The sequence below is a fragment of the Natrix helvetica genome (genome assembly GCF_964273705.1).
Source record: "Natrix helvetica genome assembly, chromosome: 1".
Classification (NCBI taxonomy): Eukaryota; Metazoa; Chordata; class Lepidosauria; order Squamata; family Natricidae; genus Natrix; species Natrix helvetica.
Genome location: NC_138548.1, coordinates 71,614,880 through 71,640,978, shown reverse-complemented (window position 1 = coordinate 71,640,978; position 26,099 = coordinate 71,614,880). Strand labels below are relative to the sequence as shown.

At 43.8% G+C, this 26,099-nt stretch overlaps 1 protein-coding gene across 1 annotated transcript; it reads right to left on the bottom strand.

The window, feature by feature from the left end:
* Positions 1-5,733: 5,733 nt before the first annotated feature.
* On the bottom strand, positions 5,734-24,481 carry LOC309383225 (transmembrane protein 151B-like). The gene is made up of 2 exons (XM_081935490.1): positions 24,354-24,481; positions 5,734-7,536 (listed from the first exon to the last, which is right to left on the bottom strand). Exons 1-2 carry the CDS (start codon positions 24,444-24,446, stop codon positions 6,115-6,117), a joined length of 1,515 nt encoding a protein of 504 aa, XP_081791616.1. The 5' UTR covers positions 24,447-24,481; the 3' UTR covers positions 5,734-6,114.
* Between the last annotated feature and the right edge of the window lie 1,618 nt (positions 24,482-26,099).

Genomic DNA, 26,099 nt, shown 5'->3' with positions numbered 1-26,099 from the left:
CAACAAAGAGGAGTAGGACTATGCTTCCCTGGTTGTTTTCCATTCTGGCAGTTGCTGTGAATGCCTCTGCGCAACATCACTGCCTTCATATAGTTCTGAATGGGGCTGATAAATAATAAAGATGTTAGGTCAATTAATTTTTTTAAAAAAAATTGAGATGAAAACTATATTGCTAAGTTTCTGAAGTACAATAATACAATAATACAATAGTAGAGTTGGAAGGGACCTTGGAGGTCTTCTAGTCCAACCCCTTGCCTAGGCAGGAAACCCTATACCATTTCAGACAAATAGCTATCCAACATCTTCTTAAAGACTTCCAGTGTTGGGGCATTCACAACTTCTGGAGGCAAGCTGTTCCACTGATTAATTGTTCTAACTGTCAGGAAATTTCTCCTCAGTTCTAAGTTGCTTCTCTCCTTGATTAGTTTCCACCCATTGCTTCTTGTTCTACCCTCAGGTGCCTTGGAGAATAGTTTGACTCCCTCCTCTTTGTGGCAACCCCTGAGATATTGGAACACTGTATATCTGAAGTCCTGGAAAATGCATTCATTTAATGCTATTTTTCAGTTCTGGGGTCCAGTATTGTCCCACTCACCATTTTGCTATGTATTGCTAACCAATTTCATTGTATTTAAGTACAATGACAATAAAGATTATACTTATACTTATATTTATGTAAAACACATACACACACCTTCTGTGCCCACTAGAGGCACCAGTTTTATAACAACCTCAGCAGCAAAACACTTCTACCCAGTGGTAGGATTCAATTTTTTTACTACTGGTTCTGTGAGCATGGCTTAGTGGGCGTGGAATTGCTTGGTGGGCATGGTATGATGGGTGTGGCAGGGGAAGGATATTGTAAAATCTCCACTCCCTCACCACTCCAGGGGAAGGTTACTGTAAAATCCCCATTTCCTCCCGATCAGCTGGGACTCGGGAGGCAGAGAATAGATGGGGGCGGGGCCAGTCAGAGGTGGTATTTACCGGTTCTCCGAACTACTCAAAATTTCCACTACCGGTTCTCCAGAACTGGTCAGAACTTGCTGAATGCCACCTCTGCTTCTACCCGTTTAATTATCAGTAAAGCAAGAAACTACAAAGATATTCTCCACTAAAAGCAGTGATCTTCTAGTACATCCAGTCAATATGCACAGTGAAAATTAATTTCTGTATCGCTAATGAAATATACACATTTAAGATTTATAAAAGATTTATATTTTGGGTGGTAAACAGTCAGCGCTGTCAGAAACAATTGCGCAGGTGTGAGAGAAGTCTGTGTATAATAAAGGCTGAGAGAGCTGACATTAAACAATTTCATAGGCATGTTCATGCAGGGTTGTTGGTTTTATTGGCAATGTTATAGAAATAATACTTTGTTACTGCCTTCTTTGTAGGATATTATTTCATTTCCCAATGAGACCTCTAGCGTTGGGATCCCATATAGTCTCCTATCCAAATACTAATGAGGCCAGACACTGCTTAGCTTCAGAAGTCCAAAAAATGACTTGCCAAGGCATCTCTGTATTCACACATATTTCAACATATGACTAAATAAAAGGCGGTGTAGGGTTAGTCCCTAACTCATGCTTTTTTCATTCTTACACCATGAGACCACAGATTCCATTTTGTTGTCAGCATGTTGGCCAATAGCCAATACCTCTGAGGGAATACTAGGCTGAAGAAGAATTTTTTAATAATTTAATAATCATCGTTAATAATTTATTTTCTTTAGACTGGCTTATGCATTGGTGTTTATAAAAGGCAATAATACAGTTTGGCAGTCTGTTGCAATTCAGGAATCATCGACACATGCAGCCCACACCCATAATCCTTCTGAAGATTTCTTCAATATGTGTGCATGAGAGAGAGAGTGTGTGTGTGTACATGTGTTTCTATGTCCACAGACTGCTGATGTGAAGCTTCTGAGAATATAATTTTACCTGAGGAAAAAGGGAGGAAGGTGGACGCCTTGGTTGTAAGGGTACCTGCAAGATGTATAGACTTTTAAGAATAGGTGAGCAGACCAAAGAATCATTTTGCTCAGTAGAAATATATTAAAGACATAAAAATAGACTCTCGTCAGTGAGACAAAAATGCCTTTTTTGTTCTGCCGTTCTGTTCGAGCCTATTTTAACAGAACCTTATATTTTCTCAAGTTCCTTTGTATGTTAAGCAAATAATTGGCATGTACTGTAAAAACGTCCATTTGGGACTACTCTTTATGAAAAGCACAGGACTGGATGTGCAGCAGTGCAAATCACTGCTTCAGCCAATGGTACTAAAGCATGCTATTTACCTCTTTGGAAAGATGCCCTGTTAAAACTGTGTGGGAGAGAAATATACTTCATCAGCATCAGCAGACTACAGTATATTGCCAAAAAAGAAAAAAGAAAGAAAAGATAATGGATACATACTTGGACTCACCTTGGAAAATTGGCCAAAAAGAAAGCCAACAGAGGGAGGATAAAGAACTGAAGAGGGTAAGGAACTATTTGGGGGAAAGAAGTAAATGAAAGACAAAGCAAATTTTGGTAAGAGGAGAGGAAAGAAGAGAACATTAGATAGTGAGACATGGCAGACACATCTGTGATGAACCAAAGAAAGATCTTATTAAATCTCTCGGGTTCACATATTTTGCTTTTTTCCCTTGCATAGTGGAAATAGCAAATAAGGTATTTTTCTATCCCCCCCCCCACCATATTTCAGGCTTTGGAACATTTGAAGAAATGAGAAGAATTATCAGTAAATTAGATGTGCTATTCAGTCATGATACTGAGATAGCATTCAATTTGGTGCACTGTGTTGGAGTAGAACTCGTACCAGTGACGTGCGGTGAGGTTTATGGCTGGTGAGGCTGGTGACGTCATCAGCGTGAGCCGCGGTCCCCTTCATATTGACTCAGGAAGGAGGGGAATGGGACCACGTGTGCAGGAGGCTAGCGCTGAGGAGCTTCCTGCACAGGTGGTCCCATTCCCCTCCTTCCTGAGTGATTGCTTTGTTTTAAAAAAAAAGGCCATCCTAAATCCTGTAAAGGATTAGTCATATAACCTGAATGCCAAGCTGACTTAAGCACTCTATAATAAACACCCCAATGACCTCATACTGGAGATAGACCAGGCAACCCCGGGTTCTGACATTAATTTAACCATCTGAATATATGGAGAAGGCTGGCTCCTGACCTCTCTGAAACTGGATTACCACGGAATTAAAAAAAACCACTTTCCTCCCAAAAACCCCTTCTGCGCCAGCCGACATTAAAAACAGCGGAAGGTTTCTCTTTCCCGGATTCAATTGCACAATAAAAGCCCCATGGAGGACTTGGGTGTCTCTTCGTCCCTCCTCCGGACATGCCCAGGGCAGGCGTGCAAGCCTGGGGTCCGTTTGCCGAGTCAGAGCTCTCTTACCGAGCCGTACAAGGCGATTGGGGAAGGAAACGGGGCCAAGAACTTCGCCACCCCAAAGTCCCACAAAAAGGAGACTCCTCCGCTCCGAGAACCGTGGCACTTCCCTCCCGCAAAGCCAGGGGCCTCCACCCGCCTCTTCAGCTTCACTTTCTCCCTCCTCCGCAAGGCATCACCTGCTTGCATTGGCCGCCATCTCCCCCAGTGCCGCTCGCTGCCTTCAGGGGCTCCTCCCTCCCCCTGACTCAGGAAGGCGGGGAATGGGACGACGTCAGCCTCACTCCTGCGCACATCCCATTCCCCGCCTTCCTAAGTCAACATGAAGGGGACCGCGGAGCGCGACCGCGCCTCACGCTCCGCGATCCCCTTCATGTTGACTTGAGTCAGGAAGGAGGGGAATTCCCCTCCTTCCTGACTCCTGAGTCAACATGAAGGGGACTGTGGAGCGGGCTCCGCGGGACTGCGGCTCACGCTCCGCGATCCCCTTCATGTTGACTTAGGAAGGCGGGGAATGGGACGTGCGCAGGAGGGAGGCTGAGGCTAGAGGAGCCTCCTGCACACGTGGTCCCATTCCCCTCCTTCCTGACTCCTGAGTCAACATGAAGGGGACCACGGAGCGCTCCCATTCCCGACCACGTGTGCAGAAGGCTCCTCAGCGCCTTTTCCCTTTCCCCTTTTTTTTTAATTTTCATGATGAGAGCGGTGAGGCTCTGCCTCCCCTGCCTCCCCTGACCGCACGTCCCTGACTCGTACAATTGTACCATATATCTAACGGATATCAATTTGGTGAAAGCTAGAAGTAAGAATCTAGTGACTTCTTGATATTTTCATAACTGAACTTCTGGAACCCTTCATCACTGACTGTACTGTCAATAGGTGTTATGAAAAAACACCTGGAGAGGATTAGATTGTTGACTTCTAAACGACTTGTTATGAGCATGGGGTAGGATGGGAAGTGAAGTAATGTCTCTTCTAAGAACTTCTCTTAAGACATCTGTCTTTTAAGATCTCTCTCTCTCTCTGTGTCTGTCTGTCTGTCTGTCTGTCTGTCTCTCTCTCTCTCTCTCTCACACACACACACACCCACACACCAATGTAAATAAATATTCATGAACTTAACTCCCCCCAACTTTTCATTCATTTGTCTCCAATCTTCAAACTGCCTAGAGTATAGTCCCTGCAGTTCTTTTGGCACAGGTTTTCAGAAGTGATTTGCCACTGCTTCTTATCTAAGGCCGAGAGAAAGTATAGTCCTTGATTTACAACTGTTCATTTAGTGACCATTTGAAGTTGCAACAACACTGGGGAAAAGGTTTCTCACTCTTATGGCACCCCCATAGTCACATGATCAAAAATCCAGACATTTATGACAGTTGCAGGGTCCAAGGGTCATGTGATCTCCTTTTGCAAGCTTCTGACAAGCAAAATCAATGGGGAAGGCAGATCCACTTAACAACGGTGTTATAAGGTAACATCTTCTAGGAGAAGGGAAACTCTGATGACAAACCTCCACTGCCTTGTGGCTATATCCACTACTGGAAAAGGCTTCAGGAGTCAACCTCAAGGCAAAATCCGGAGCCGGAGTCCCGGAATCAGTCCGTGACTGGGTACAACCACTTTCTTGTAACCCCTATGACGCAGCTGGAACCAATCGTATCAGCTCTGCCGTTCCATTGGATTATTTCAGCGACGTGGAGAGGGGGGATCTGCTGCTTGGGTAACAGTCTATCCTCCATATTAATCCACCCAGGCCTCGTGCTCCGGAGAGGACACTCCAGCTTTACCTCTTTCCAGAGCACGATAGCATAGTCTTTTTGAGACTGAATGATGCCAATGAATGAATGAATGAATGAATGAATGACTAAGGTAACAGCTGCAGCGATTCTCTTAACAACTGTGGTGGGAAAAGTCAAAATGGAACAAAATTCACTTAACAAATGTCTCACTTAGCTACAGAATCTGGGCTCAATTGTAGTCATAAGTTAAGGATTACCTGCAATGGCCCCAAAGTCACCAAGCTAGCTTTATGCTATAGACTGCTATAACATGGACTGAAGAGAGGGTCTTTGTGTGTCACATGTTTCCACATATTTCCTTAATAGTTTTAAATAGGAGAAGAAGCAAAGTGTGTTCCTATCGAAAGAGAGAGTGAAAGAAAGAGATAGAGACAGAGTTGTCTTAGAAGAAAAGTGAAATGGAACCAATAGCATAGAGATGTTATGGGATGATTGTAGGCATAACCATTTTTATTATGTCTTCTGAATGACACACAATATCTTTTTATTTTAAAATTAGATAATAAAATCAGGAATCTGGCTCTTATCACCATGTAGCATACACAGGAATCAGGTTATTATGGCATAGGAGTTGAAGTGTATGGAGCTTTTCAGGGGGGACCTGAATTCAGTGAAGTTCACAAGATGGCCTTAGAAATTTATCTTACCCTAACCATGAGCTTTAGATTAAAGGGGGATAAAACCATACAAACTGTAAAAATCCCTGAAGAAGCAATCATATCATGATAACATCCTAACTAACCTACAGTATTTATTGAGACCCTTAGATTCAGAGTTGACTTTTCTTAAGATTTTTACATGAATAATTCTCTTTTTTGGAGAAATGGACAATTGAGTCTTTAATGAGTTTATGTTGTATGTATTGCTGTTATTGGCAAACAAGTAGTTGCCCTTAAAACTCTCTTAGCAGAAAGTCAGAGCGAGGTCTCCAGGCAGGAAGCACGGCGGAGACAGAAGTGCCTCCTTTCCTGGCCCTCTGACCTATGCACAATTAGTACTGGGAAAAAACGAGCTTCTTGGTAAGTGGGTGGGTTTTCGTTGATAACCAGTTGGCTAGAGTGGGAGCAGCATTGGTCATCCTGACAACCACGGTCAGTGATGCTGCTGCTGTGACTTCTCCAGAGTCCTGTCCTGTGAGAGCCGTGAAGCTGGCATAAGGAGAAGCGGCTAGTGTTCAGAGAGAGCTGTGAGTTTGCACTGCCATTGTGGCGAGAAAAGATAGAGGAGGTACTGGAGGCATGATGGCAAGTCTCACAGCCATGAGTAATTTCACTGTATCTGCGAATCGAGTAACTGTTGCCTACGGAAGAATGGGTCAGGTTCAGGAGCATGGCCTCGGAATAGCTGGGAATCAGCTGGCGATTGGTGCAGATGTGCCACTCAAGCTCAGCACTGTCCTGAGTACTTACCCTGGGGATTCGGTATCTGTAGAGGGGCTCCTCTGCCACAGAAGGCACACTGTACTCCAGGCCAACAAGTTTCTCCACATGGTAGTGTACATGTGCAGTCTGATATTCCATGAAGACTCTCAGTGGCCATGAAATCATCATCAAAGCAGCCACCCAGAAAGCATAATGGGATACGTACCAGGGAAGATGTTCTGGGTCCCCATAAGCCATCATGACTTCTTTGAAGTCTATATTTTTGAGTTTCATGCCTTCTCTGATCTCCATGTAATCATCCAGACCTTCTATTTCTGTGAAGAAATGAGCTCGCTGTGCCAAGTAAGAGTTCTCAGATTCCATGTTGGCAAAACTGAAACATTTCGTGAACTTTAGTCTTGTGGTGGAAAACCATTCCAGGCCCATGAGTTCCTTAGATATGTCTTTGAATCCACAGTGGGAATAGTCAAACTCTGCTTCAGCCACATGGGTATTGACTCTCTCATGGTAAACCTGAGTTGTTGTATAAGAGTCACCATTGCGATACCGAGTTACCTGCCTTGTTCGTCGGACAAAGTGGTAGCTTATGGCTTTCCACCATATACACGGCGTGGCCTGTTTCATTCTGGCAATTCGATCATAGACACTTTCCACATCAGCTTTGTATTGAAGTTCACTTTTGGTGCGGCAATGCCAACACTCCACCAAGTAGACCACATAAAGAATAACAAGGAATGCTAATGGAATATACACATAGCCATCCGAGCAAGGACTGTCATGGTAAATCATAGACTTGCCTTTGAAAGAACTATCAAAACTGAGCTTAGTGACTTGTGTGAGTTGGCACCAAGCTATAGCCCCCAGGCAACTATATATCAGAATTGAGAGAAGGAGACACTTCCAGTGAGATTCTCTGCACAGTGAAGAACTCAAAGATTGCTTGATTGGTCTTTGCTGAAAATCAGATAACAGAGAAGAAAAAAGAAAGAACAGAAATGAAAAGAGAGAAAGAACATTTTTGGTCAAATAATACAGTAATTAATCTTACATGTTTTAAATTTTCATTTTTCAGAGATATAAGGCACATCTCATCAGGATTTTCAGGTAAAGGATATTCCAAACTTGCAATATGTCCCAGGTTGCCTCCTCCAATAAATAAACAATTGCTTTGAAATAATTCAGCATAGGGAAAGAAAACAAGCATTTTGCAGGATTTGTTAGCTCTGTTCTATTTAACAATCTGTTCTATTTAAAATTGTTTTTAACAGAGTGGGAAGTAAGCCCTGTCTGGAAGTAACACGTTATCAATTCTTCAGTGTTAATAGTGGATTTGAGTGGATTTGTAAGCTGATATAACTAAGTGACTATTGTAAGCACACTTTACTAAGACGAAGACTTCAGGTTGTTTTTCTTAAATAATAATGTACTATATGATTATTTTTAAGGAAACGTGTAATTTATCTAGTTAGTTGAAGAATTCCTGATATACAAGTCTCAGATAACTATACTTTTATACACTTTCAAAATAGATACAACAACCTAAGTAAAAACTTCAGTAAATAGAACAGAAGAGAACACAACAGAACAGGACAGAATAAGAGAACTGGAAGGGACCTTGGAGGTCTTCTAGTTCAACCCCCTCCTCAAGCAGGAATCCCTATAGCACATCAGACAAATGGTTGTCCAATCTCTTCTTAAAAAATTCCAGTGTTGGAGCATTCACAATTTCTGGAGGCAAGCTGTTCCACTGATTAATTGTTCTAACTGTCAGGAAATTTCTCCTCAGTTCTAAGTTGCTTCTCTCCTTGATTAGTTTCTACCCATTGCTTCTTGTCCTGCCCTCAGGTGCCTTGGAGAATAGCTTGACTCCCTCCTCTTTGTGGCAACCCCTGAGATATTGGAACACTGCTATCATGTCATTCTAGTCCAGTGATGGCAAACCTTTTCGGCACCAAGTGTCCAAACCAGAACTTGGCCATGTACACACTGAAGTGCTGGAAACCCGAAGACCAGTTGGCCAGTGTGCATGCGTGTGCTGGCTACCTGGTCTTCGGGTTTATGGCACTCTGGCGCACATGAACACTAGCTGGCTGGTGCACGTGCATGCACCGGGAACCAGAAGAACAGCTGGTAACGACGTGCGTGCCCACAGAGGGCTCTGCGTACCACTTCTGGCACGTGTGCCATAGATTCGCCATCACAACCTCAGTCCTTCTTTTCATTAAACTAGATGTACTAAATTCCAGCAACCATCCTTTGTAGGTTTGAGCCTCCAGTTCCCTAGTCTTCTTTGTTGCGCTTCTCTGCACTCTTTCTAGAGTCTCCACATCTTTTTTACATTGACCAAAACTGGATGCAGTATTCCAAGTGTGGCCTTATCAAGGCCTTAAAAATGGTAAATTTACTGTACCTCTTGGCCTTGAAGTTGGGAAATAGTTTATTCTTGACCCAATTGACATCTTTTCCATGAGAAATTCTGGCTTCCATTTAACGACCAGATAAACTTAGCTACTTTTACCTTGCTTAGATTTGGGAGAAGGGCGTTACAGGCTGTAGAAAACAGCTCATCCAGCATGTAGAAAACTGAAAGTTTCTAATCTCCTGCCCTCACCCAAAAACCTTCTGGGTCTTCACTTCAGGGCCCATTCCCTGTATTGGGGGCAGGAGGGAGATATGCATTCTTGCTGCTACTATACATCTTCTTTGGGGCACCTCACCTAATGTCTTGCCCTGGGGTGGGTTTCTGCTGGCACGGTATGGTATGCATGTACCCGTTCGTCAAATTTAGCGTGCCTTTCAGTACCCGTTTGTCTGGTGGCACCGTACCAGAACACTCCCTCCCGTGGCTGCCTCCGCTCGCTCCCCCCATCCGCCCCGTCGCCGCTCTCTCTCTCACTCTCTCCCCGCCTCACCATGCTTGCAAAGCATGGCATGAGGGGCAGAAGCCCCCGAACCCAGCGGGGAACCTAAGCAAAGGAGGAGGCAGAGAGCACCTTTCTTTCTCCACTTGCCCGAACGAGTGAAGGAGGCAGGCAGAGAAAGAAAGTTGTGCGTAGCCGAGGGCAAAGGAGCCTGCCGCTTGCTTCCTTCACACATTCGGGCAGTGGGGGTGCTTTCTCACACGCCTTCATTGAAAGAAAGAAGGCATTGAAAGAAAGAAGTGCTCACTACTACCCGCCCCCCCCCACTCATTTACCATCTACTTATTATGGGCTACCCGCCCTACCGCCCATTACGAACTACCCCTTAGCTGCAGCCTTTTATTCACCAGCTGGCTATTTTATTTCCATCAGCCCATCATTTCCATCTAGATGTGGACTATCTTCATCTGCCTTTCCCCTTGCCAGGACTATCCCCTTGCCAGGATTATCCCCTTAGTGGGAATTGCGGCTGCTAACGCATATTAACATCGACAGCTCCCACTTGATGAACTTGGCCCTGTCCAATATGTTATATACGAGGCTAGACCTGCTACAGCTACGAGAGTCCCCCCTCTCGCAGTTATGGCCTCCTGCCCTTTCAAGGGCCCACCTTGAGGACGGGTTTATTAACCCAGAGAGGTGGAGGAAGCGCACACTGAGGGGTTTTTTAATTAATTGTCTTTTAAAAATTGTAAGGGGTTCCAGGGATGGGGGGGGGGACCAGGTCAGGAGTGATGGTAGAGCCAGGCATCTAGGTATGGTCGAAGGAGGAGGGAGCGGAGTGGGGGAGGAGAGGGAAGATAGCATTCCAGTGCAGGGCTCTTTGATACCAACGGTCGTGGGGAGGGGCAGGTGCGAGGACAGATCAAGAGCGCGTAGTCGGTTGGGAGACCGGGGTTTTTGGTCATACCCGGTCGTTTGTACCAACCCCTGCATACTAGGTGGTCAGGATCTACAGACCCAAGGCCTGAGACTGTTGTTAAGCAAAGCGAGGTCCGTTGTCAATAAGGCCCCCCTCATCCACGATCTAATTTTGGAGGGGGAGCCGGACCTCGCAGGAATAACTGAGACCTGGTTGGGCCACGAGGGTGGCCTACCCCTCGTGGAAATGTGCCCGCCAGGTTATCGAGCATTTCACCAGCCTCGGGCCCAGGGAAGGGGCGGTGGGGTAGCAGTGATTATCCGGGAAGACTTGGAGCCAAGAGAGTTCACTGTGCCGCAGACATCCGGGTGTGAGTCCCTTGTCGTGAGATGGGGCCCAGGGAGGCAGTTGGGCCTGCTGATAGTATACCTGGCTCCTCGCTATACATCAGCGGCCCTGCCTGAACTCCTCGAGCTGATCTCATCGGTGGCGGTTGAGACCCCCAAACTTTTAGTGATGGGGGATTTTAACCTGCCGTTGATGGGAGAAGCGTCTGAGGGGGTTCGGGAGTTTATGGCTTCCATGACAGCCATGGACCTGACCCAATTAATTCAGGGCCCTACTCACGAGGGAGGCCACACGCTGGACCTTGTCTTTGTCTCTGGCCAGTGGACGAGTGATCTAGGAATAGGGGATTCAACTATTATTCCCCTGTCATGGTCAGATCACTCACTTCTCCGACTTGAGTTCCCTGGTGCTACCCCCCGCTGCGGGGAGGCGGAACCGGAAGGTATTAGATGGTTCCGCCCCAAGCGCCTGATGGAACCAGATAAGTTCCAGACGGAGCTTGGGCCACCTCCTGTAGACCTGACCCGCCCCCGGGTGGAGGACCTGGTAGAAGCATGGAATAGTGCGACTGCCGGGGCCCTAGACCGAGTGGCGCCTTTGCGGCCTCTCCTGCGGCGACGAACCACCCTGGCCCCTTGGTTCACCGAGGAGCTAAGGGTGATGAAACGCCACAAGAGACGCCTAGAGAGTCGTTGGAGATCCTCCCGTTCCGAATTTGACCGAGCACAGGCACGAGCCTATTTGAGGACGTACCTTGTGGCATTAAGAGCGGCCAAACGTCAACATTGTGCCGCTCTTATTGCGTCCGCAGATAACCGCCCTGCCGCCCTGTTTCGGGTGACACGCTCCCTCTTGTTTGAGAGGCCGCGGGAAGCCCCTTTACAGGGCAGAGCAGAGGAGTTTGGGAAATATCTACAGGACAAAGTCGCTCAAATCCGGATGGGATGGGCCCCTTTCAGTGGTCCAGTGGAGGCGCCCGAGGCGAGTCTTGAGGGACCATTCTGGGAGGAGTTTGACTCGGTTGCCATCGAGGATTTGGACAGGTTGCGTGGACGTCTGCGACCTACCACATGTTTATTGGACCCGTGTCCCTCCTGGCTTGTACTGGCATCCTGGGAGGTTACACGCGACTGGCTCCTGGGCCTAGTGAACGCTTCGTTGGGCGAGGGGTTTCTGCCGGCCGCCTTGAAAGAGGCGGTTGTGAGGCCCCTGCTCAAGAAGCCTTCCCTGGACCCAACGGAGCTAGTCAATTATCGTCCAGTCTCCAACCTTCCCTTTTTAGCGAAGGTTGTAGAGAGTGTGGTGGCACAACAGTTTCCACGTCACCTGGAGGAGAATGATTATCTAGACCCGCGCCAGTCCGGCTTCCGACCCGGGCACAGCACGGAGACAGCCTTGGTCGCGTTGGTTGATGATCTCTGGAGGGCCAGAGATAGGGGTTGTTCCTCTATCCTGGTCCTATTAGATCTCTCGGCGGCGTTCGATACCATCGACCATGGTATCCTGTTGCACCGGCTAGAGGGGCTGGGAGTCAGGGGCACCGTCTTACGGTGGTTTGGCTCCTACCTCTCTGGCCGGACGCAACGTGTGTTGGCAGGGGAGCAGAGATCGACCCTGAGCCCCCTCACATGTGGGGTGCCACAGGGATCAGTGCTCTCGCCTCTCCTGTTCAACACATACATGAAACCGCTAGGCGAGATCATCCGTGGTTTTGGGGTGGGATATCATCTGTATGCTGATGATACTCAGCTATACATTTCCACCCCGAACCACCCCAACGAGGCCGTTGAAATGATGTCCCGGTGTTTGGAGGCCGTACGGGTCTGGATGGATGGCAACCGACTAAAACTCAACCCCTCCAAGACGGAGTGGCTGTGGCTTCCGGCCCCCCGGTTCAACCAGTTGCTTCCATCTCTGGCCATTGGGGGCGAGCAACTGGCCCCCGTGGAACGGGTGCGCAATTTGGGCGTCCTCCTGGATGCCCGGCTGTCCATGGATGACCATGTAACAGCCGTGGCAAGGGGGGCGTTCCATCAGGTTCGCCTGATGCGCCAATTGCGCCCCTTATTGGACCGGGATGCCCTACGCACAGTCACCCATGCGCTGGTGACGTCTCGCCTGGACTACTGCAATGCTCTCTACATGGGGCTTCCCTTGAGATGCACTCGGAGACTGCAGTTGGTCCAGAATGCGGCCGCGCGGGTGATTATGGGGAGGACTAGATACTCCCCTGTAACACCTCTCCTGCGCGAGCTGCACTGGCTTCCTGTAGTCTACCGAGTGCGTTTCAAGGTTTTGATTACGATCTTTAAAGCGCTTCATGGCACAGGACCTAGTTACATGCGGGATCGCATCCTGCCCCATATATCCCTACGACCAATCCGCTCACACAGAGAGGGACTTCTTCGGGTGCCGTCCACTAAACAGTGTCGGGGGGCGACACCCAGGAGCAGAGCCTTCTCTGTGATGGGCCCAGCCCTGTGGAATGACCTCCCCCATGACATCAGGATTACTTCCGATCTCCGCTCCTTCCGTGTACAGCTGAAGACCCACCACTTTCAATTATCTGGCCTGGCTCAACCGTAATTTTTTCTTATTTCTCCTGACAGTCCTTTTGAATTTTAAATTGTGTTATTATTAATGGGGTATTTTAATGGCTGATTTTTAACATTCCTAATGTGATGTAATTTGTTACCTCCTCCGTGCATGTATGTCTTTGTATATGTGTGTATTTGGATGTTTATGTGTTTGCACATATGTTTTATGTTTTTATATGTTTTATATGTTTTATTGTATGCCGCCCCGAGTCCTGTGTGGAGAGGGAGCGGCTAATAAATTCAAATTTATTATTATTATTATTATTAAAGCATACCCCTGCCTGAATGCATGAAGGAGGCAAGCGGTAGGCTCCTTTGCCCTTGGCTACCTGCACCTTTCTTTTTCCACCTGCCTCCTTCACTCATTTGGGCAGGCGGAGAAAGAAAGGAGGTGCGCGTAGCCGAGGGCAAAGGAGTCTGCCGCTTGCTTCCTTCATGCGTTCGGGCAGTGGGGGTGCTTTCTCGCATGCCTTCTTTCTTTTTCCGAAAGTGTGTGAGAAAGCACCCTCACTGCCCGAATGCGTGAAGGAAGCAAGCGGCAGGCTCCTTTGCCCTCGGCTACGCATACCTTTCTTTCTCCACCAGCCTCCTTCACTCGTTCGGGCAGGAGGAGAAAGAAAGGTGCACATAGCTGAGGGCAAAGGAGCCTGCCGCTTGCCTCCTTCACGCATTCGGGCAGTGGGGGTGCTTTCTCACACGCCTTTTCTTTCTCCAAAGGTGTACGAGAAAGCACCCCCATTGCCCGAAAGTGTGAAGGAGGCAAGCGGCAAGCTCCTTTGCCCTCGGCTACGCGCACCTTTCTTTCTCCACGTGCCTGAACGAGTGAAGGAGGCAGGTGGAAAAAGAAAGGAGGAGTGCAAGAAGGAGTGCAAGAAAGAAGGAGTGCAAGAAAGAAGGAGTGCTACGTATACCTCCTTTCTTTCTCCGCCTGCTCGAATGAGTGAAGGAGGCACTCACTGGCCACTAAACCACCTGTTAGCCAACATTCAAACCAGCTCGCTTCCTCTCTCCCGGCATGGGCTCTCTGGAGGGGGAGGGAAGGTCCCTCCCAAAACCTCGCTTGTCCTGGTGGCACCCCGGCAATAGCAGCTGAGTGAGGGAAGGAGGAATTCTGGGAGTTGAAGTCCACAAGTCTTAAAGTGTCAATTTTGAACACCCCTGGGTTTTTTTTTCCTAAAGGGTTAGGGGAGTAAGGGTCTTTTAACTTGACAGCTTTAAGACTTGAGTGCTTCAAATGCCAGAGTTTCTGAGCCAACATTTTGGTTGCTAAGCAAGAGCGTTGTTAAGTGAGTTTCACCACATTTTACAAGTTGGCCATGCCCACCCAGTCATATGACCACCAAGCCACTCCCACCCGGTCACATGACCACCACGCCACTCCCACCTGGTCACATGACCACCACGCCACTCCCACAAAACAGGCCATACCTACGTAATAGGTTCTAAACATTTTTGAAACCCACCACTGGAGCCATCCAAACAATAAACCAACTACAGTTATCCTGAAAATGCAAGAAAATTTTGACAAATATAATAGAAATAGCTGTTGAATGGGGTCATCTCAATGAGTTCTGGAAATAAAAGAAGACACTGTACTTCTAAACGTTACTAGCAAGACAGACCCTCTAATTTGGTAAAATTGATCCCGAGAGGCAGCAGTAAGATTAAAAAGACACAGTTAAAGGTACTATTCAGCTTGCTGTGCAGTCTCTGAACTACTGAGCTATTTTTCTATGAGGCACTAAATGTTGTCCCAGCATGAGGACTGAACTTAAATTTAATGGTCATTTCAGTTGATGTTTTTAAATGAAAAGGAACTACCTAATTCTTTGCCTCGTGTTGCTGCAATGTCCACCAGAAAAATGATTGGTTACAGAATTATAGCTGTCAACTTGTACCAATTTTTTGGAGATATCTCGAACAATTTTTGGAACATTATATAAATTCACATACTTATCAGCTTTTCAACCACGTAAACTAGGGAGTGACCCTAACAGTTTGAGAACATGTATTTTCTTAATAGGGGTGTTATTATCCACTATTAATGTCCGTACTATTTTTTTTAATATATTGTAAAAAGTGATGTATATTGCTGGCCTATGACCATAATAAAGATATCTTCTATTCTTCTATTCTTTGCCTCTAGCAAGTAATGATTTGGATCTACAGTGCTGTATTTTCTAACTTTTCAAAAAGAAAAATGCCTAAAATGGGATTCCCAGTCTCCTAATTTCTAGTCTGATGCCTTAACCAATACATGAAACTAGTCTTCCTAATAAATTATAATACTATTTATGTTTATGAATAAAGAAAAACAAACAAACAAAAAATAAAAAGCAACTTTGAAAAACAAATAACATCCCCTTTCTCTATATTCCAACTAATTTTCAGGATTTATAAACATTTAGATTGTCTTAGAAACCATTATTGTCATTGCTTGGGGTTTTTTGTTTTGTGTTGTTGCATTCTGCCTTATATTTAGTATAAGTTTACTTCTGGATGTATGCTGTTAATTGTGCCATTGTTGCTATCTAGGTTTGAATTTCCAATAAAGTATTGTGGATGGTGCATGTTTCTTCCAATATTGGACAAAATTTACGGCAAAGTAATTAAAGAGTCCATCTAAACATTTCAAGAACTACAGTCAGTTGAACTTAAGTCCTGTTCGGATTCAGGTTCATATCACTGATTTTCCTCAACATTTATGTATGAGCTACAAGAAATTAATAGATGTATCTATATATCTCTGTGCAATTTAGCCTTACATTGTCCTTGTTTATACATGTTTTCCCTTTCTTTTCCATCCCAGTATGAAAGACTCTAGATAGTCTTTGTGTAAATTCAACCATTGAAGACATCCAAATAGTGATTTCTGTATATTTATTTCTTTATGATTATTTCTGAGATTAGAGAACTTTTTACAATACAATATTTGGAAAGGCTTTGATATCCTCATGGAGCCGAAGTGAAATAGATAGAGCCTCCTCCAAATGGTTAGCCATAAACAACGGCAAGGTTCTTAGCCTGGAATGCCCTTTGCCAAAATAGGATCTGAGCTGGAAAGGTAGATTGATATACCTTTATTTACACATAAGCACAAAGAGATACAGGTAGTTCTCGACTTATGAACACAACTGAGCCCAACATTTCTGTTGTTCAGCAAGACAGTTAAGTGAATTTTGCCCCATTGTATGACCTTTCTTGCCCTAGTTGTTAAATTGTTCATTGAGGAAGGAGCTATTCTGATTTGGGGAAGAAGGGAACACTGAAGGATTGAGCAGGTATGAAGAAAACATTTCTGCTACTGTCACCCAAAACCTTGGGGAAAAGGGACATAAACACATCTTTCTACTAGAATGCCTAGGGTGGGAAGAGTCTCATTTAAGAAAAATGGTCCATAAAAACTGATGCCCCAAGACATTAAGAGATCTATAAATAATAACGAGAACTTTAACTTGCATCTGAAATGTAGGAAGTTCTCATTAAATGGGCATAAAGAACTGTGATTGGCCCCTCTGCAATTGGACTATTCCGTTTTTAAGTAACTTTCAAAGGCAATGTACCCTGAATAAAGCACATTATAAAACTATAATCCAGTTATGAGATGATGAGGACATAAGTGACAGTTTCCCTCATTCCAAAAATTGGAACTATGTACAAAGATCTACCTTACATTAAAAAAAGGATATATAGAATGCTTATTGAAAACCAGCTACATTCATGCTGAGTATTTTTAAAACACAGCTTCCTGGAGCAATGATCAAAGAGTATTAATTTTCAGTCTGCACTGGAAGATGTTGCATAATCTAACAGGTCATCAAAAAAACAAACACTTCAGTGGAGAAAGATACCAAATAATCATAAGAAAGAAAAAAAAAGAAATCAGAAATTAGGAGGAACAATGTACAAATACAACAATCAGAGTAAAAAAATGAAACCAGTCCTTGTCCATAAATAGACACTCAGGATGGCACAGCTATGAAAATTACATTCCAATTTAAAAATGGTGTTTAAACTTAGACAACACACACACACACCGGTAAACTGGACTTTTCTCAACAGTATTATGTTGGATCAAATCAATTCTGAGATAGTCCTTTTTAAAAACAATGCCAATTTATCCTCTGGTACTTCTTGGTAGTTTATTCAACTTATTTGATCCAGATGTTGTCACTGCTTCTGAAATTCCACAGTGGTGGGTACCTTGGGAAGAATTAACCCTTGCTTCAAAATTAGTAACTTTTCTTGTTTAAAGCAGTTGAAGATGCTGTAATGAATTGAAATTGATATTAGTTACTTACATGACCTCTGGAATTATGAACTTGAATGTCCCATCCCACCAGTAGATAATCACTTTAAAGAATATTACATCATACATCACCTTAAAATGAAGTTAATAAATCTTTAAACATTGGCTACTCTCATTGGGCTATCACATTTTATACTGAAATCAACAGGATTGTTAATATAATTTTGGACTTGTTGCTGGATATTAAACTGTTCTTTTTAGCGTATGTTAAGAAACTATCAAAATTTAAAGATTGTGGAGTCGGTATGGAGAATAGCTAAAACGTATCAAACTGAAGGAGAACTAATATGTTGGTGATTTGTAGTAACATATTTAAATAGGCCCAGAGGTGGGTTTCACATAATTTTACCACTTGTTCGCCACGGACTGAAAGTGTGAGTTTGTCTCCCAGTTGATGTCAGGGTAGTTAAAATCCCCCATTACTATTGTGATGTGCTTCCTACATACCTTAGTTAGCTGTCTAGCAAAAAGTTCATCTATTTCCTCTGTTTGGTTGGGTGGCCTATAGTATACACCTATGGCAATGTCATTCCCCTCCCCTTTAATATTGACCCAAATGCATTCAAGATAACGTTTCGTCATTATTGTGCTCTATTTCTGTTAAGATGTAGTTATTTCTTATATAAAGCGCTTATAGTAACTTCCTTTAAACTGATTAACTTACTAGAGACTCCTTTTTGGGTTTCCTTCAAGTCAGTCAGTAGCCTGGACAAGTCCCTGCAGTTTGGGGGGGGGGGTTGCCACTTTTGAGGAAGGGTTATGCCTTTGATTCCTTTCCAAAATTCAGACGTCACCCAGCTGGCTTCATGCCAAAGGGCAGAACTAGAATTCACCATCTGCCAGATTTCTAGCCTGGTGACTTAACCAATACACTCAATTAGCTGTCAGTATAAATCATTGTCCCCTTATTTCTCCACTGCAATTATCTCCTTTTTCTTTATGCTTTGCTTTATAATATCTCTTAAATGTGCCTTATTTCCCCTTCTCTCCTTACTATTTAATTGACTACGACCAGCATTACATGTAGGACAGTGTTTATCTGAGAGCAATGAGCAATATTTCTGAGCTTTTTATATTATAGGAAATATAATTACCTTAGGTCTCCATTTTGGCAACAGGATGCAAGCTAAGTTAATTTAAAACTTCCATTTTTATATTTGCAGCATCACATGCACGGTAGCTTGTCTCATGGAATAGATTTCAACAATAAGGTTTCTGGTAACCTTAAGCCACCTTGCTTTCATCTACTTCCATTAACTCAACTCATTTACTTTCATTAACTAAACATGCATTTGCATTAAAACATAGGAGTTAAGTTAAAAGGCTCTTTGGATATAGCCATTTAATGCTGCAATCACAAAGGATTAATTTTAATTAAAGACTCCAAAGACTTGTGAGCAGAGCTTCTCTCTATGGATTTTTTTTTAGCCCCCTAAAAATATAATTCCAGAAAATTGGGAATCATTCAGTATGGAAGGAGGCTGCAGGCCCCTTGCTTGATGTGAGTACAGTGGGTGTGTAATAACCCAGTTTGAATAACAGGGTAATTTAAACAGCCACAGTCCCATTTAGTGAGCATACTGGCGATACACTGCGGTATCAATCAGGATGAGTCAATAGTAAAGAAACTACATTATCAGAATAGCCTGCATATACGTACGTAGTATAAGGCATAGCATTGTTGAACTAATTGGAATGACTATCACATAATTATGCGTATCAAAATATAAATGGAATATTGCCACAGGAAAGTCCTTCAAAAGAAGCAATTTCTCTAAAATGAGGCATCTGGTAAAAAGAGAGGTCAGAGGAGAAGTCAAAAGAGTCAAGCCTTGTCAGGCTGCTTAGGAAGAAATATCAGAATTTCAGCTAGAGACGGTCAGTGAAACCGCTACCAAGAGATCGACAGCATGGCCAATAAAAATATCAAGAAAAAGGTTGGAGAAGGACAAATGTTTTGGGAGGGTTGTTTCTTTTTAATCTTGTAAACTGGCTAGAACTGCTTGTGTGAGATTGACAGCCCTATAAATCATATAAATAAAAAAATAAATTAATAGAAAAGGATTGTAGTTTTGTACAAAAGAAACAGAAACAGACAGTAGATGACAAACAAAGAGATCTTGAAGCACAAATTTCTAATAACATCAAGACTATCCATAAAAGCAACATGATCAGATGCATCAGAAATACTACGACAGATAAATAAGCATTCGGATAATCAGATAACAAGGACACAACAATACTAAAGGAGGTGAAGAGATTGCTCAGGAACTGGCTATTTTGCATCTGATTTCTTTGTAAAACCCATGCTGGAATGTCATTATCAGGAAGGGAACTTATAGAGCAGGGCTGTCAATCTCCCAGCCCAAGGGCCGGATGTGTCACATGCTGGCCACACCCACACCCGGTTTAGTGAAGGGGGAAAAAGTCCTAATATGCCACATGACACCGGAGTGACAATGTGAGTTTGACACCCCTGCTGTAGAGCATAGGCAATTTGCAGTGACTTCAGCAGGCTTATTGATGTACTTAAAATAAATAAGTTACTGCTCAAGATGCTGTCCATCTGAAAAGTTCTTAAAACAAATATGGGGATAAAAAGTAAAGTAACCAATAGAGGCAGATCAAGCAGAACAACTGTCTCTTTGAAGCTATACTGTATCATCAACCCTGTGACATCAGCTAAAAATATTGATACAGAAATAAATCTTTCTTGGAAGATACATTCCCAGTAACATAACCTCCTCCCAACAATGCAAGCACTTTGAGTTGTAAGTAATTTCCTGGTAGTTGTAATTATTTCAAGGAAACAGATAGTAAATTTCAACAGCTTGCCACCCCTATTATAGAGTGTGGGGGGAAAAAAACAATTTTATTATCACAGTAAACAAGGCATCGATAATTGAAGTATTTATGCCTTTGATGTGCTGATCATGGTATACAGAGAATAATTTTCTATAGGAGACAAGAAAATGACCCTAGTTTCCTTTTGGTCCTATCTGTTTTTCTTATCTAGAGTTGTAAACTAACTTTGTAATCATTCTAAGACTGAAGACTGGGGCCCTTCCCTTGAATGCTTAGGAATGAGATGATCACAGTATTCTAAAAAACAAAACAGAAATTAGTTTATAACAGGGGTGTCAAACTTGTGTCATCATGGTGGTGTTACGTGACACGTTGGGACTTCCCCCCCTTCGCTAAACCGGGCATGGGCGTGGCCAGCGTGTGATGCATCCGGTCTGCAGGCCGCAAGTTTAACAGCCCTGGTTTATACCTTTCCAATCCTTTGACTCAATTCCTTAAGTAAGATTCCTACCATAGAACTCAGGTAGGGAATTGCTGTCCTTTTGAGAAAAGTATATACCATATTGTCCTAACATTATTTTTATCTCCAAGGATATAAAAGCGATCAATTTATACTGTTTTTTTTAAATCAGAGGAGATAACAGAGAATTGGAAGTGTCTCTATAAAATGATAGAGACTGAAGAGAAATTAGGGCAACTTTTGTGAAGGTAGATCTTGCTTTTAATAGCATTTTAGAGCCCCAGGAGACTGCCGCTAGACAGGAAGACATCAACGATCCACTGAACGTGTTTAGGTACACTTTAAAAGATTTTTCCCTTAGCAGACAAGGGAACTAGAGGAATTCTCAAGTTATGGACTCAGAACCAGTGCAGGAAGAGAAAGTGTTGGAATAAAGAGCTATTTGTACAGTGAAAGAATACCCTAGGTATGTCTGCTGCCCTGAGTTTGACACACATGCACACACACAGCGTATAACAACAACATCAGAAAGGTTTGACAAGAATTATTATTGAGAGCAATGTTTTTAAACTTAGTTTTAAATTAACTGGATAATTAAGGTAGAGGATCAACTATTTTTTTAAATGGCCAATGCCTCTAGATGAGATGGGCAGCACTGAAATCAAATCAAATCAATCAATAAAAGCAAAAATAATGATTTTTTTTAAGAACTACAAGAAATAAGTGGAATAAGGATTAAAATGGCAAATACAATCATATAAGCAATTATCAAAAGAGAGACGTCCATTTTTGTCTCTCCTCTTTTCTCTCTTGGAATTGGAAGTACCCAGCAAAGTGATGCTGCAAAACTTGATTAAAATATTGACCCATTTTAAAGCTACTGTGAAAACGACAAATTTTACTTGGTTATCGTTACAATATTAGTAGGAAAATAATATTTTCAAAATCATGGCAATTTAACCACAATGTGTTTAACTACAGTTTAGATAATGTCTAACATTCTGGTTGCGAAACCTTTAAAAAGATACCGTAGAGATGGACAGGTGTAGAAAGCAAGAACCACATCCTAAACACTTTAACAACTTTCATGAAAAGCAAAGTAACCATTTCAAGGGTCCTTTTAACCTTTTAAAAGGGATAGGTGGAGGGATAGAGATCTAACAATATTAGAACGAACAATTTTTCAAGTAAGCTGCTGTTGGGAATTTCAGACCAAATGAAAGGAAACTCTATTGCACTATGCCAATAACAAAAGATTGGGGTCTACTAAATTTAAAGTTAGACCAAGTTTAAAGTTTGTCTACAGATACTAAAATGATGGTTTATTATTATACAATTACAGTATAGTAATATTTATTTTATTGTTGTTCAGTTGCTAACTTGTCTCTGGCTCTTTGCAAACCCATGGACCATAGCATGCCAGTCCCTCCCCCCCACCCTCCACTGTCTCCCGGAGTTTGTCCAAATTTATGTTCACTGCACTATTGACACTATCTAATCATCTCATCCTCTGCCATCCCCTCCTCTTTTTGCCTTCAATCATTCCCCAACATCAGGGTCTTTTCTAGAGACTCCTCTCTTCTCATTAGGTGGTCCAATTCAGATTCGGCACCTGTCCTCCCAAAAAACAATCAGGGTTGATTTCCTTCAGGAATAGCATTTATTACCAATGCTATTGCTATAACATTAGAGAAATATGCGGGACGCCATGGCTCAGTGACTAAGACGCTGAGCTTGTCAATCAGAAAGGTCGGCAGTTTGGCGGTTCAAATCCCTAGCACCGTGTAATGGAATGAACGCGTTACTTGTCCCAGCTTCTGCCAACCTAGCAGTTCAAAAGCATGTAAAAATACAAGTAGAAAAATAGGAACCACCTTTGGTGGGAAGGTGAAAGTGCTCCTTGCGCCTTTGGTATTTAGTCATGCCGGCCACATGACCACGGAGATGTCTTCGGACAGCGCTTGCTCTTCGACTTTGAAATGGAGATGAGTACCGCCCCCTGGAGTCGGAAATGACTAGAACATATGTGCGAGGGGAACCTTTACCTTTACCTAAGTACTAATTATTGGGAGCCTAAAGGAAATAGTATGGGCCAGTATTTAAAGAATTGTCCTGGAACTGGAAAGACCCACTTCAAATCCATATTGGCTGAAATCACTGGATGCCCTTGATCTGGCACTGCCTCAGCTGAATGTATTTTACAGTTGTGGGGATACTAAGTATGCTGGCTTAAGCTCCTGGAGAAAAAAGCATGGAATACATTAACACATAAAAAATGAATGTAATGGGATAATGGTGTTGTGCTCACATCCAACAAGGATTTGGCCGGGTTCCCTGGTTGGCCCCTGAGGAATTCCTACGTTAGGCTAGATAAGCCCTTGAATTGATTCAGCAACATTCTTTTTTTAGATCTTATTCGGGGACCTCGTATACTATGCAGGCCTCTGAATTTACGTCAAATTTATGATTACAAAATCATGTACAAGTGGATTCTATTGGCATTTTGTTGTAAAGGTTAGCAGTATTTGCAGACAAATATATCTGCAATGTGTTTTGTGGACCCAGGTGGAAAACAGATTGGATCAGCACATTTGTAGTTTAGAAGGCCAATCGTACGAAATGTCACTCAAAACAGCAGCAAAGCAATGAGTGAGAGAGCACTTGTTTATCAGATCAAACTCGCTCTGGATATATTCATAAAAAGTAGGTAGGAAATCTGGAGCAAAAAAAAGGGTGGGGCTGGGGGGACTCAGGATATAGTTCTCAGATCCTTGAACCTAACAGAGTAAGAATGAATCATATGTTTATCCATAGTCCAGAGAAAGGTTTTCAGAACATTTCTCTGCAATTGGAAATGACTTTAAACTTGATCACCTTTGACTGGCAAAACAATACATTTTGGTTGGCTGGTTAGTGCCCCAAATAGGCCCAGGGTACTGCTCCAAGGAAGATAAGTTTACCCAACAAAAACTTCTCTTGCTCACCCATCTTATCATAAGAAAAAGACGGGTACACAAACCCGTCACGCACGCACACAAACACGCACATTAGAGATTACCAGTACAGATCTCCAACTCTGTGTTTTCAATCATTTCTACAAAAGAAAACGAAAAGGACCCCTTCCTGCCTTATTATTGTTTTCCTTGACCTGTCTATTTTAAACAACACTTTTGTGTGAGTTTAATGATGGCCTAACCTGAAAGAATCCTAGTGATATCTGTGGTTTTTGCTTCCCCCCTCCCCCCCCTTAATTAACTCTCCTAGTGCCACATCCAAGTTGCATGGGTACACAACGTCCCTTCATTCTGGGTTCCGATATATTCTTCGCGCTGGCTCTTTTGAGGATGGGTGCAACTGTACACGCATCCTCAGGTACAGACAGCTCCGCTTCTCCTGCTCGGTCCACCAGGCGTTGCCCACACACGATGGCTTAAACGCCCCGCCCCCCCCGACGCCCTTGGCTTCTCACCTCCTCGCTAGCATCTGTAGTTGCAGCCGTCGCCGCCACTGCTGCTTCTGGACTATTTCCAGCGGATGGCTCTGGTTCCCCCTCCGAAGACATCCTTGGCCATTACAGATCCCGCAGCCCAGTTCCCGGTGTTCAGTCGACGGGAAAGTTCCTCCGTTCCTCTCCAGAGCAGCCGACTCGGGCTCTCTAAGGTGAGGGAGGGGCGGGGGGGGCTGGCGAGGAGAGAGCTGAGGGAATCCACCGGATTCTGCCTCCGGCTGCAGCTTCCTCTCCAATTGGTCCCGCTTTCCCTGCGCAGACCAAACGGGAGATCCGGTCCAGGTTTTCGAGCGGGGCGCCTTTGCCGCCAGCCCGCCCGGCTCCCGAGTCAGGTGGGTCCTTAGGGCTAAAGGGGCTCCGGCTGCGTCTGCCGTTCAAGTCGGGATAGACTGCGGCTGCTCTTTAACTTTAGAAGGAAAGAGGCTGGAGACGCCTCTGGGAGACGCTGGAGAGGCGGGCGAGCCAACTGAAGGTCCCTCTTGCTGGGCACGGTGCCGGCTGTTCATCCACCGCCCGCTCTCTCTGTCCAGAAATCCTCTGCAGCCCCCAACTCTGCAGTGGAATTAGTTGGCTGCCAACTTCGGGTTTCTCTGTATTTTTTTTGGGGGGGGGGTCACTTGGCATTCCCGGCTGCCAGTCAGAAAGAAGGGAGGGAAACTAAGATCTCTGCTTGAGGGTTTTCCCTTGGAAAAGCCCTCTCTAGCTTCCACTACATATCTCTGGGTGACGCATATTTTGTGGACTTCTTCCTGATAAGTGATAAGCCAGTGATAAGTTTAGGACTGGCACGGAAAGAGATCGATCTTCTCTGGGACTAGGTAGTCACAAAAGTCTCTCAAGTCCCAGAAACCCTTCAACTGAACATTTTCTGTTCTATCCTGACATATGAACTAGATATCCCTTGGTGTATTCCTCATCTCCTCTTGTGACAGCCAAGTATTGCCTGTTTTGGGGTGGTGGGGAATAGAATTGGAAGGAGGGATCCTTGGAAAGCATCTTAGAGCTCTTTTGATCCAACCTCCTATCCAAAGCAGGAAGCCTAATAATGACTGTCTAACCTGACTTATGGCCTCAGGATGAGGCGTTAAGTACATTAAATGCCTAACATTGACATCCTAAATATAATTTAACAACTGGCCACTAACTGGCCCTCTATACAAAGGTTATACTTGAACTAGATTCTAGATGAAACATAACCACATCTGAGATTTATTCTTTCAGCTAATTTATATAGTAATAGTATAAACTACTATTTATATAGTTACTATTGGTTACACACACACACACACACACACACACACAGAATTATCAGTGGCATGAATGGATTGATTTCAAATGATAGTGGAAATTTTGTAATACAGTAGAAGGATTCCTATAAGATAAAATTCATGGCAAATTGGCAGAAATTGAGTATAAAGCTGGAACTATTTTTTTAAAAAAAATAAATTGGGGTGGGGATCATCAGATCATCAGAAAATACAAGGAAACTGGAGAGCAGCAAGCAAACCAGGAGATTCGGGAAAACCGAAATAAAGGGGAATAAAGAATGCCCATATGATTTGTGATCTGTACATATCTTTTCCTATTTCTTGTTGGAGGGCTAAAAAGAGTCTCGTGGGTCAAGACAGCACTTCATTTTGACAATATAGTGTTTGTTTGTTTGTTTTCAAAATAGAGGTGGCAGTCTGATAGTTCGTGGAGATGCTT